Source organism: Lissotriton vulgaris, chromosome 6 (genome assembly GCF_964263255.1).
Source record: "Lissotriton vulgaris chromosome 6, aLisVul1.2, whole genome shotgun sequence".
NCBI classification, from domain to species: Eukaryota; Metazoa; Chordata; class Amphibia; order Caudata; family Salamandridae; genus Lissotriton; species Lissotriton vulgaris.
In genome coordinates, this window is record NC_141694.1 from 614,699,670 (window position 1) to 614,713,454 (window position 13,785).

Sequence of the window (13,785 nt, forward strand, 5' to 3'; positions counted from 1 at the left end):
TATGAGGTTAGTTTTACTTTCCGACCACCAGTCGAAAGAAATCTACTTCAACTTATGTCTCTAGTAAATAGCTCTCCTATGGGTATTATCCCTCCAAATATGTTATTACGAGGGAAGGAAGCTATTGTACCAGTGCTCACAAACTTGCTGAATTCATTTTTTGACTCCGGGCACGTTCCAAATACTTGAAAACACATGATGGTGGTTCGGATTGTAAAGAAACCGTCCTTAGATCCTGCGCTTCCAGAAAATCTGAGACCAGTATCGCTGCTTCCTCTCTTTGCAAAAATTACAGAGAAATTTCCCAATTCTCAACTGACTAAGTTTATGGAAGAACACCAGGTACGTCATGAAACACAATCTGGTTTTAGGGCTTCTTACAGCACTTAATCTGCATTACTCTTGGCCTCTGAGGTGCGAAAAATAGCAGCTGATGAAGGTAGGATTGCAGCACCGATCCTGTTGGATTTGAGTGTGGCTTTTGATACAATATCCCACGGCCTTCTTTTGGAGTGACTGTGGGATGCCGGAATCAGAGGCAGCACATGGCAATGGATCAAACATTTCTTACAAGACAGATCCTTTCAAGTTCTGCAACTCCCCTTTAAGTCTGAGATCTGCCCTCTGTCACAAGGTGTGCCACAGGGTTCTGCCCTTAGTCCAACATTATTTAATGTTTATATGCGCCCACTAGCTGACATAGTACTGAAACATGGGGTGAAGCTGGTGTCATATGCCGAAGACACTGAGCTGGTCATCACGTTGTAACAGAAGGATGTTGGGGCTGTGCCTAAATTCAAAGCCGGCTTAATTGATCTGGCTAACTGGGTGAATTTCAGCTGCCTCCAATTAAATGCAGGTGTAAGACTGATATCATGGTAATTGGTAAACAGCCTTCCATGTGGTCTCTTAGCTGGTGGCCGAATGTACTAGGGCCAGCACTGAATCCCAAACCGAAGATTACAAATTTGGGAGTCTGGTTTTACAATACCCTATCTTTTTCAGAGCAGATTTCAGCTTTGGCTGGTACTTGTTTTGACCTTTTAAAAATACTACGAAAAATTCTAGATCTCCTACCTCTAGACGCAAAAAAGACCATTATGCAAGCCCTGATTACATCTCGTTTAGATTACTACATTGGCTACCGGTGAAGTATGGAGTTCCTTTTAAAGCTCTATGTTTCTGCCATAGGATTCTGAATGAGAAATTACCTAGCTATCTTCGCCCCTTACTCGCCCCTTACTCACCCCTTACAGACCTAACCGGAATTTTATGTCTGCGGCCACTGCTGAGTTGACAGTGCCAAAATGTCAAAAGGCACGTCTAGGAGGCAGGTCCTTTTAGCTTTTAAGCTGCTAAAGCCTGGAATCAACTGCTGTTGGAGCTGAGGATGCAGCCCTCAAATGTGCTGTTTAGAGACGACTTAAAACATAGTTCTTTCAGTCACTCTCGGGGGACTGGTGCTAATCTCTGCTGTTTTTTAATAGGGCCTCTCTGTAAGGACTGGGATGTCTTAGCGTGGGGACACTCCACTTTATAAACTTTAATCTAAGGTGCCACAGCAAGCCTGCAGTTGCCGAGTCAGGCTTTTGTTACCTCCAGGTTTTGTCCAAACAATATCACCAGTTGTGTGTCTTCTACATAAGACAACAACTCTAGACCGAAGGACCTAACAACCTTTGCCAATGGGGGCCATGCAGATATAAAAAAGAAAGGGACTCCAAGATCTCTGAGTCACCCCACAGGTGTTACTAACAACCCTGGATTTAAAGAGGATACTTTCTCAATGTATCAACAATAATCTGTTGATATGCTTTTCAATAAACACTCCTACATCTTTTACAGTTATTGTTTATATTTAAGTAGTGTAAATGGCTCTATTGAACGTGATACCAGGTTCTGTTTCCCTATATATACATATATTTGGATCAACTACCATCAGCATACATTTTTATGAAGTATTCAGCAATCAAAACTCCTGCGTAATAGTTGAATGTATGCCCACAATTTTTGGTGCAGCATTGTACCATTTCTATATTTCTGTATCAATTTAGATGTCAGTATGGCTCAGCAATTCATCAAGTAAGCCTCCCCTTCCTCTTTTGTTCTATTTCTCCATATTTTATAGGATCCCTTATCTTTTATAAGACTGCTGCTCCTCCATACCTGTTACTTAGTCAACCAGGTTGTGTATCTGTGTGCTAGGGTGTCTTCCATTCACACTTGGAAGGAGAATCTAATCGAAGAGGTATAACACTTGGTCCCCCAGTGTGCCCATGTTCTGTTCTGTTATCTTTGATCTCCCTGAATATAGCAATTTTTTATTGGCCTTCCACTCAGCAGTTGTCATACACTTTTTCAATCTGATGGTTGACCTCCTATCTGCTAGACCATTGCTTTTCCATTCGCCAGTAAGTAAGACTAGGCTGCCATTTTACGTCTGTACCCATTTCTTTCTGACAGGACTCTGTCCCAACAAGTCCTCTTTCTGAGACCTTTCTCTTGGCAGTCCTTCGAGTCTCTTTAGTTTTTTATAGACTTCCTCCCTCCCAGATCTTCTGGAGTATCATGCAGTTCCACTATGTTTCATATGTTAATGCACATGCAGGAACTACTGATGTGGTCCACTCAAGCTGGAACACAACACAACACAACACCACACCTGGGTTTTCTAGGACATCGCAAAGTGGGCCTGACTGGCCTATACCTTGAACTTCGACGCTGTGTGTTGAATAGTGTAAGGTCAGATCAGATGTAAGCTGGAACTTTAATACAGGGCCATGACAGGAGCAACAAAAGTCATACTCGCCACTGTAAGGAGCATCTCTTACCCATCCCATGGATCCTTATTTTCTTGGGTGGCTGTAACATGATGTCAGTAATGGAAAGCTCTGTGCCCAAGAAAGACCAATGTTCCACAGTCAAAATCAGGAATATATCTTTCGGTCAAGGCGAGTGAGGACTGAACTAAATTTTTAGTGGTAACCATCTGTAGTTCTTAATGGTAAACCAAAATTGTCCCCCGTCACCATGATGGAGTGGGAATTGAAAAATAAAAATACTTTTGATATCCTGCCATAATGATGCTTATTTTAGATTAACGCTTGGATCTTGCTAGACCTGATTAACAATCCTCAATGGCTCTGTCTCAGGGAATCCATCAATGCCAGCTTTGCTCAGCTAGTGGTTCTGGGAAATAGCAGAATTCCATCCTGGGAGAGGCCTAGGGAGATGATTTTGGACACAACCTATGGTGGCTTAATAGCGTATGTAGGTTTGTGGTTAGGCGTGGGGAGGAGGAACTGATGGGCGCAGTCTGGTGCAAAATTTTACCTGTACTGCAGATTCAGGCAGAAGCTAGTGAATAAAGAAAGCCCTACACACAGTACGTCATGCATTTTCTTCCGTTATAGAGGATTTTTTTCTCCAATGCTGCATTAATGGAGAGCAAGGAAAATTTGTGAAGCTTTCACAAAATAGTTTACATTTTATGAACTTAATTGTCACATTTCTAAAGTCTTTTTCGTCTAGTTGTGTGCATTTTCCATATTCAATCTTCAATGAGTCTATTTCAGTATCCTCTTCCTAATTTAGGTTAGATCAGCAAGTTGAGCTGAACAATGGGCTTCCAAATTTGTCTTGGAAATACTGGCATTCGATCTGCCAACTTGGTGCATCTTTAATAATTTTGTCAGCCATCTAGTCACATAATATTACTGTCCCATTGCTTGCTTTCAGCTTGTGCTAGTCAAACAAAGTGTCGAAGGCGGCTATCACAGGACCTTCACAGCATTGGGAGAGTGGTGTTTGTGGAGGAAATGCTACAAAATGTCCTGCTGCTGGTGTGCGCGTTGATTGTACGGGTACCTGGTGGGCATAATTAAAAGGAGGATCAAAATATTGTGACATATGGTACACATATAATCACTATATGTTGGTCAAAATGTGTTCGTATTTAATGGCTAATTTACAGAGGGTTGAACGTACGGTTAATAGAATAAAATACCTTTTCAGAGGAGGCCTTGTAAATATACCCCCATGGGAGTAATCCACATAAAAAGATCTGCTTCCTTTGAATGAAATCTTGGTCTTTCAAGTGAGTATTAATGGCTCCTTTTGGAATCTTTCAGATTAAATAATTTGTTTGAGCAAATGCATAAATGCAAAAACAAGTTTTCATTACACTTTAAACAACAGGATTCTATAGGTTTATTTCAACTCAATCAACTAGTGAGGATTGTGATGTGAGGGCTGCACGAATTGTCGGATACTTGCATGTGCTATAAAAGTGGAGTGACTTTCATGGCCTGGCTTGCAAGCGCAGCTGTCCCCAGACAATTATGTGAGCATTACTAGAGAGGGGCTTTGGCTCCTCCCCCACGTGTTAGGAGTCTGGAGTAGATATTTTGATTGTGCGGAATGTGGGTGCTTCCGCAATAAAGTTCTTGCCCTCCACACAGTTGAATATATTATTTATCCAGCTGCCTGATGTTGAATTTTTAGGGGCACACACATGACATTGTAATGCTATCAAAGTGTCTTAGATAACTAGATAACGAATGGTCAGTGGCGGCTCCTCCGCTAAGGCATATGAGTGTCGCCCTACTGCTCGTTGAGCAGTGCAAAATAAAAATAAAATGAAGTTATTATAATTTTATTTTTCTTTGCTGGACTCCGACTCCAGGCGGGGTGGGGCTAGTCTCCCACCGTCAGAAGGAGCAGGAGTGGTTTGCACTCCTCCCTAAGTTCGCATGATGGCTTGGTCAGACCTCTGGAACCATCCAAACAGTCATATTCACTTGGCATGTTCTCCACTGGACTTGAACATGCCCAGTCTCCCAGTTACTGCCTGAGCTGCAGTTTCGGCCACTCTGGGCTGTTTTCTTGTAACTTGGTGCTGCATAGTGGGCGCCATAAGGTAGTGAGTTTGGTCAGACTTGTGGAATTACCAGACCTGAACCTACCATCTTAAGCAACCAGCACTTGAAATTGTGATCCCTTGTATTATCTATTGTTGAAGGTACCATATTATGGGCATAGAGGAACAGCTGAGCTGGCACTGGGCCTAGAGGTCTGAGGGGGTCCACAGTCTCCTGATTATTTCTGCATTTCACCTCTAAGCAAGTGTACAGAGGCCACAGGTTCATGCATCGTGGACTATGCCACCTTTCTGGCCTACCAACTTCATAACACATTTCACAGTGTGAAGGGAGGCGCATGGCCGTAAATGGAGCTGGGCTTCGTGCTGAGAACTGCTTCTGTAAGAGGCACTTCTGCCCACTCCACCCTCAATTGTCCCCTACTTCAAAAAAAAAAACAAAGAAAAAAAGAACAGAAGTTTGGAGAGGCTGCTGCCACCGATGTCCTGGGGTGTTTTCACACTCCTTAATTGATATTGACTACTCGGAGCCTCCAGAAAATAGCTGAAAAGCCCCTATTCTGCAGTGGCTTCCAGCTGTTGCCCCTGCCGCCTTGTGATATCGGCTCCTCATCTGGTGACCGTGTGAGGGAAGCCGATATCGTGTGACACACGGTGGCATGGTGTGAGTTGGCAGGTCTCCAGCTTTGCGCAGCCACTTAACTATATTCCGTGACTATAACGTGTTGAATCAGTTTCTCAAGATTGAACAGTTACACGATTAGATGAGGGCACTTTACCACTCTGTACATTGACCAGAAGTAATAAAACAGTCTTCGGGCTAGCTAACTCCCGAAGAAACCCCGTACAATAGAGACCGGGACAATACAATGCACAAGGCTCAATCTTGCTGTTTAACTCTCATACACATAGCCCTATCTGCAGATAGAGAAAAAAATTCAGACCCATTATAAATATGACCGTTGACAGAAAACAATCCATCAACATCGTATGACGTGGCTCGTAAAAAGCAAACTGATATATCTGTAAGCGTGAGTGAAGTTCTACAGAGGAGAATCTGCAAAGACAAGGCAAGTACCACGTCGGCTAAGGACCAGGTTCTATCTTTTGAGTCAACCGCGCTTGCAGAATTTGTCTATCAACAGCTATTTTGTGCCTCTAACTTTTGAAATAGACCAAGTGATGCTGGACCTAAATAAAAGAATTGCAGATCTTCATCACAGAAGTAAATCTCTCATGAACATGTTATTTGTGAACACTAAAGAGGGACATTTGTAGAGGATAATTGTAGGCTAAGATGTCTTAAGGAGCTGAAATAACCTTTTTTTTTTAACTCAAAAAGTCTTCAGTATCGCACCTAAATGGGGAGTTTTTGCATGAATGATTACCCAAATCAAACTATATGTGAGAGAAGCAATAAAAAAGAGGTGATTCGACTTTGAAAATCATAAATAGGGATGTTTATAGGAGGAATTTTAAACTGCACTCGAAAAATCCAAATTGAAATGCACAGCTTATATATAGATGCACTCGCTGGCTCCTCACTGTAATATGCATCTGTCAAAAATAAAATAACATATCATTTACCAAACGTAAGGAATTTTGTACATTATGCAAGATCACGAACATACCTCAAAGGAGCAGTAGCTGAGGTCCAACCTGGCTTGTACATAGTACTGTAGCCGGTAAATGAAACTAATTGACACCTAGGCTTCCACATAGCGCAGCTTAGAAATGCATTTAAAGAAACATTTGCACTTTTATTACCCATTCCTTGTACAACACAGGCCTAGGCCTGCAGGAAGGGATGTTTTATATGTTTAACCCTTTACTACCCTTCTGAATCGAAACCGTATTCAGACCTGGAGTCATCGCGATATGCTGGGTGCCCCTTTCTAAAGGCCTTGCGTCTCTCAGATGGTCCTTTACCACTGCCAGATGTCGTTCAGACACCCTGGGTGTGCCCTCAGACACCACCAGCAGGCACTCTGATACCTTCCGTCAAGTAGTAGAAATTGGTAATCTGACAAAAAGTGCCTTCTCACACACTTCCAGCCCACTCTCAAATTACCTGAACAATCAGTGATCCTCAGCTTACCCTCAGAGGCTTTATACCTCAGACAGCCTCAGACACACTTATATGGTCTTTAGCTTCCTTGGCCAGCCTTGGTCTGCTTTCAAAGACCCTCAGTTGTTCGTTTGGTCCAACTAGATGTTCCTCAAAGACATTGTTAGTGTAATTTTCCATATCTTACTCAATCTTGGGGCCTAGTGGGTCTACTCGAACAGCCAGCTTCAGCTTCTTTCAGAATTCAAGAAGCGAGAAGGAGGCTCTTATGTGTAGTGGCAGGCCGTTCCACCTTTTTAGGAGAAATTATGGAACTTTGAATAAGTAGCAATGTTGTGACTACATTGGGCCTATTTCACTTGTGTATTGAAGCATTTTAGACAAACGGCAGCTGTTTTAATGTAAATGCATTCACTTGCCTCAGGAAGGGATACCGCCAGCCGCTTTGCAATGACTTTGTTGTCTGAGAATTCTTGTTTTCTGAAAATCGTTTTGCAAGGTTAACGTGTGCATGCCAAAATAACACCTGTTTTGCTTTTTTAAGGCCAAGCTGGAAGCCTACACAGTGAATGTGAGGCCATAAAGCATCAGTGCGTGGAGTTTCTACATTACGTAAAGGTTTTTATTTTCAGGTGAGCCAATCAACAACATTGCTGCGTAATAATAATTTTAAAACTATCTTTGTTTGTAAACCACCTTGGCACGAAGTGACATCTGAACGAAGGAATATTTAAAAAGCGTGCTGTCTCCTGCAGATGTCATGTAAATTAGTTTTTTTCCTTCATTTCTTGGAGTAGAAACTTTGGACAGTCGAAGTTAAAAATTGGTTTTACTTGTCTTGCAATCAACAGTAGGCAATTTTATCTGAAAGAAACAGGTTAATGTTAGATTCCTTACCTTAGAATATCCCCAGGCGTCAGACTGGATCCGGAAAGTTTTCGTCAGCAGTACCCCTGCGCGTCGGTAGGCGTCTTCTGCGGCTTCGCGTCTGTCGTCAGCGTCGTGATCGCCGGGATAACCTCGTCGGAGTACTTAGACGCTGCCCTCGCGCGCTGATGTCAGTTCTTCTTTTTTTTCCGAGCTAGCAAATGCAGTTCCGGGAAGAGCAGTACTCTAGTAATTTTTTGACTAACTTTTTTGATCTCTTTTAATCACTTTTTGAGTCGACCTTCGACTCGCGGTGCCATAGGGATTCCTGGTTTTAAACCTTGCGAGGCCTGTCACTTCCTGATGTTGGTGACCGACCCCCACCGTCTGTGCCTTTACTGCCTTGGGGACGACCATGATGACAAGTCGTGCCCCTACTGCCGGGCCTTGCCCTCGAAGGCTAGGCGGGAGCGGTCCCGTAAGCCGCTCGAGATCCGGCAGTTGGCTCCGCGCTGCTCGAGGTCCCGGTTGAGGAGAAAGTCGAGGGTCCGGTCGCGGAGCCGCAGTCATTGCCGCACGTCGAGTCACCACCACTCGTCTGGCTCCAAGTCCTCCGGTAAGTCGAGGCATTCGAAAAAGAAGTCGAAGAGGCGTCCTCGCTCTTCCGACTCCCCCCCCCCCACCCCCCCGGCCGGGGGTTCGGGCGACACCACCCGCGAGGCTCCGCCGGAGCCACAAGCGCCGCGTCCAGCTCCATACCCGCCGGTCCCTGGGCTGCTCGCAACGCCGGAGGAGGTAAGTGTTTTCCTCACGGCCAGGAGGTCGCACTTTCCTCTGCCGGAACCTGCCGAGGCGCCTTCGTGCCCCGCGGGTCCGACTGGGAGCCCTAGTGGGCCGGCGGCTCTGGCCCCGGCGCCTTCGGGTGCTACGGCCCCGTCGTCGACTCCGGTCCCGATGCCGACTCCGGTCCAGACGCCGCAGGACTCCACAGGATCCAGGCCTGGATCTGGGTCGTCGCCAGTCGACCTCACGTCTCCTCCTCGGTGCTGAACCCTAGGGTGTCGCTCCCGGTGCCGTCTTCGGACGACACCGGCCCCGGTTCAACCCCGGTCTGGGTGCGACGCCGGAGCGGCGCCGTCTCCGACACCGATGGGTGAGCAATCCACCTATGACCCGGCTGCATCATTTTTGCCTGTTTACCAGGAGATGGATGATGAGTAGGACTGGGAGGGGTCTGAGGACCCTCTGACACAGCAGTGCCAGTTGAGCCAGGACTGGGCAAAAGAGCTGGGTTAGGGCAGTGGTCTGGACACTTCGCCAGACACTGGATTCGTCTCTCCTCCCTCCGTTGCTTCGGAGGAGGGGGCTACTTATAGCGTGGTGTTGAACAGAACCGCCAAGGCCTTGGCTCTTGAGCTATCTGTTGCGGCCGTGAGGACTAACCTCCTCACTGAGGTGCTCAAAGCGCAGGCAAGCTCTTTGGAGCCTCTACTGCCGTTTAACGAGGCCCTCACCGACGTTCTGATGGGCACCTAGTCCAAGCCCTTTACAGGCCTCCCTGTGGATCGGAACGTGGCCCGACACCACCGCCCTGCTCTGGGCGACTCCTGATTTCTGTCCGTTCACCCCACCTCCGAGAGCCTGGTGATCCATGCCTCTACCTCCCAGACCGCATTCCCGACCCCTCGCCCAGGTCGGGAATCCAAAAGGTATGATCAGTTTGGAAAGAAACTGTTCTCCTCTCTGAGTTTAGGGCTGCGGTCTGTCAACACCGCCTGCCTTTTGGGCAGTTACACCCACTCTCTGTGGGATACGGTTGCGGACGTGCTGCCACAGTGTCCTGAGGAGGCCCGGACACGGCTTGCACAAGCCCTGGCAGAGGGGCAGGATGCATCACGGTACTCAATTAGATGTGTACTTGACACCACGGACTCGCTGGGGAGAGCGATTTCCACGACGGTGGCAATTCGTCGCCACGTCTGGCTGAGGTCTGCCAACTTTTCGGGGGATGTCCAGGCTACGCTCATGGACATGCCCTTCGATGGCCGTCGCCTTTTTGGCTACAAAGCGGACAGTGTGCTAGAGCGTTTTTAAGGACTCCAGTGCTACGGCCAAGTCATTGGGCCTAGGCCAGCGGAAGCAAACTTCCGCTTTTCGCCCCTTTCGTGGCCAAGGAAGGGGCGCCCCCACACGTCCAGCCAGCCACAGGCCGCAGAACCAGTCTCAATGCGGACGTGGTTACCGCCGTGGCGGTGTCGCCGCTCCCCCTCCCCCCTTTCGTGGCCAAGGAAGGGGTGCCCCCACATGTCCAGCCAGCCACAGGCCGCAGAATCAGTCTCAACGCGGTCGTGGACGTGGTTACCGCTGTGGCGGTGCCGGGGGACAGCGGCAGTGATAGTCCACACCTGCTCCTGCAGCATCTGCCTCTAAGCCTTCGTAGTCCGGTATTTCAGGCCCATTCGTCGCCAATGGGGGGCAGGGTTCGCCATCAACTCCTCCACTGGCGCACCATCACGTCGGACAGGTGGGTGCTGCAAATCGTCCGAAGGGGCTACTCCCTCCCCTGCGAGGCGACCCCTCCAGCCATGCCACCGCAGTACCACCGCATGTCGGGGGATCACTTGCAACTTCTGCAGGAGGAAGTTACGGCCCTCTTGGCCAAGGGGGCCATCAAGCGCTTTCCTGGGCCAGAAGTAGGACGTGGTTGCTATTACCACTACTTCCTGGCATCCAAGAAGGGCAAAGGAGGCCTACGCCCTATCTTGGACCTAGGGAGCGTCAATGGCTTCCTCCGGAAGGAGAAGTTCAAGATGCTGACTTTGGCTCGGATGGGGGTGTTGGACTTGCAGGACGCATATTTCACATCCCCGTCCTGCAGGCCCACTGGCCCTACCTGCGGTTCACGGTAGGCCGCAAGCACTTTTCAGTTTACCGTGCTCCCCTTCGACCTTACCAGCACCCCTCGGGTGCTCACGAAAGTGATGGTGTTTTTGTTGCAGCTCATCTAAGGGGTTTCAGTTTTCCCCTATCTCGACGATTGGTTGTTGAAGGCGGGCTCGCCCCAAACAGTCTTCTCCCACCTCCAGACTACGGCCGCCCTCCTGCACTCGCTGGGGTTCTCCATCAACGTCGAGAAGTCACACCTGTGCCCCTCTCAGAAGCTCCTTTTCATTGAAGCAGTTCTGGGTGCAGTTTCGGGTTTATCCCCCCTGAACAGCGGGGTGGGGATATTCAGGCTCTGATTCTGATCTTTCAGCCTTTATCCCGAGTTTCGGACAGGTTGACGCTGCGGTTCCTGGGGCTGATGTCCTCCTGCATCCTTCTGGTGCATCACGCCAGGTGGCGGATGCGGGCTCTGCAGTGGGACATGAAGTTTGTGGACACAGCATCAGGGCAACCAGTCCGACCACGTCCTGATCTCGGAGGGCGCTGAGAGTCCGTTGCAGTGGTGGCTCACGAACTGTGATTTGGTCTGCGGCAGATCCCTCTCCCTACCCCAACCGGAGCACGTAGTGGTGACAGATGCGTCCCTCCAGGGATGGGGGGCCACATAGGAGAGGGGGAAGAGCAGAGACCTCTAGTCTCTGGCGGAGTCTGGCTCTATATCAACCTTCTGGAGCTGCGTGCGATCCGACTTGCACTGAAGGCATTCCTTCCCTCTGTCCGGGGAAGTGGAGTGCAGAAGTTCACGGACAACACCACCCCATGTGGTACTGCAACTAACAAGGCGGGGTTGGGGACCCTTTGTCGGGAGGCTGTGCGCCTCTGGACATGGCTGGAACACCAGGGCGTCACCCTGGTGGTTCAACACCTGGCAGGTTCTCTGAACGCCAGGGCGGACAAACTCAGCCGCCGGTGCATGATGGATCACGAATGGCGTCTCAACTCGGGCGTGGCGCAAGGTCTCTTTCAGCAGTGGGGAGAGCCTTGGTTAGATCTATTCGCCACTGAAGAGGACGGGCAATTTCATCAGTTCTGGCATTGGAATTTTCAAGACAGCATTAGCTCGGCGACGCTTTTTGTCACGAGTGGAGCTACGGTCTGTTGTACGCCTTTCCACCTATACCACTTCTGCCCAGAGTGCTGAAGAAGATCAGGCGAGACCGGGCCCAAATCATCCTTGTGGCTCCGGATTGGGCACGAAGATACTGGTTTCCCGAGCTACTCAGCATGTCTGTCAATCCCCCGATTTGTCTGCCTCTTCAGAAGACCTTCTGTCGCAGCAGCAGGGGACGGTTCTCCACCAGAACCTGTCCAATCTTCACCTACATGCGTGGAGATTGAGCGGCGACAGTTGAGGCCATTTGACTTGCCTCCTGAAGTCTGTGATGTGATTCTGGTAGCCACAAAATCGATATACGCCTGCAGGTGGAACAAATTTGTGGCATGGTGCACAGCAAAGGATGTGGATCCACTCTCTGGCCCCCTTTCATAGGTTCTCCTCTTCCTTCTTTCTCTTGCCCAACAGGGCTCTGCTCTGGGCACTATCAAGGGCTACCTCTCAGCCATTTCAGCCTTCTCTAGGCTTGCTGATCAGCCTTCTCTTTTCAAGTCCCCTGTTGTAAATAGATTCTTGAAAGGAATCACACACATGTTTCCTCCTGTTCCCTTCGTGATGCCTCAGTGGGACTTGAATCTTGTTCTAATGTATCTGATGTGCGCTCCTTTTGAGCCACTTCATAACTGTCCTCTTCGTCTTCTGACTCTTAAAACTGCATTCCTGGTTGCCATCACATCTGCCAGGAGAGTGAGTGAGCTCCTGGCTCCATCTTCTAAACCTACTTTCCTCTGTCCATCCGGACAAGGTTGTTCTGAGGACTCGTCCTTCATTCCTGCCCAAGGTGGTCACAGCCTTTCATATCGGGCAGTCCATCTCCTTGCCCACCTTCTTTCTGCCTCCGCATCCCTCGAAGGAGGAAGAGAGGCTCCACCGTCTGGACCCAAAATGTGCACTCTCCTTCTATCTAGATTGCACACGCCAGTTCCGGGTGGATGACCAGCTCTTCGTTGATTACGTGGGCGCTAAGAAGGGACTGACGGTGCACAAGCGTACCATCTCTCGGTGTGTCGTCTTGTGCATCAAGGTTTGCTACTCTATGGCAAAAAAGAAGCCTCCTGTTGGGCTGCACGCCTATTCCACTCTGGCCACGGTGGCTACTACTGCTCTGGGTCGGGGAGTCCCCTTGCAGACATCTGTCAGGCAGCTACGTGGGCCTCGCTGCACACGTTTGCTATACATTACTGCCTGGACAGCCAAGTCCGGAGAGATGGCTTTTTCGTCAGTTCCGTTCTCCAGGAGTTTCTGGTGTGATCTTGGTTCGCAGACCCACCACCGGGGTTGGTATTGCTGGGGTATCTATTCTAAGGTAAGTAATCCAACACTACCCTTTTTCTTTCAGATGCACAAGTTCCTTACCTTTGGTAACGATATATCTGTAAGAAACAGTAGTTGGTGTTAGATTCCTTACCGCCCCGCCCCACCCATCCTCCCCTTTCTGCAAACCGATATCTAGGTTAAGGACATCCCTTTCAGGGCCCTAGTTGTATGGCACCAGTGTCGGTTTCTATATTGGCTCTGCGTTCCTGGCGCGGAAAGCTATGTAGGAAACTGACGTCCGCGCGTGGGCGGCGTCTAAGTACTCCGTTGACGTCATCCTGGCGATCATGACGCCGACGACGGACGCGGAGCTGCAGACGACTCCTACCGACGCGCAGGGTTACTGCTGACAAACTGTCTGGATCCAGTCTGACGCCTGGGGATATTCTAAGGTAAGGAATCTAACACGAACTACTGCTTCTTACAGATATATCGTTACCGAACTTGTGCATTTATGTTATTTGCTTTCTCTTGAGTCTTGTGTTTATTCAACATCTTTTCCAAAATCATTGACAATATTGGCCAATGCCTCAGCTCTGTTTACAACTCATGGTAAGCAAAAATAAATGAACATTTTCAGCAATCATCGTTTTC

General features: G+C 48.6%; 1 protein-coding gene across 1 annotated transcript in view; it reads left to right on the forward strand.

Moving 5' to 3' along the window:
* The window catches only part of MMS22L (MMS22 like, DNA repair protein), a 522,815-nt gene that overhangs the window by 38,105 nt on the left and 470,925 nt on the right, over positions 1 to 13,785 (forward strand). The window contains exon 4 of the mRNA XM_086926628.1: positions 7,492 to 7,579. Coding sequence (XP_086782754.1) covers positions 7,492 to 7,579 — 88 coding nt within the window. The remainder of the gene's footprint in view (positions 1 to 7,491; positions 7,580 to 13,785) is intronic.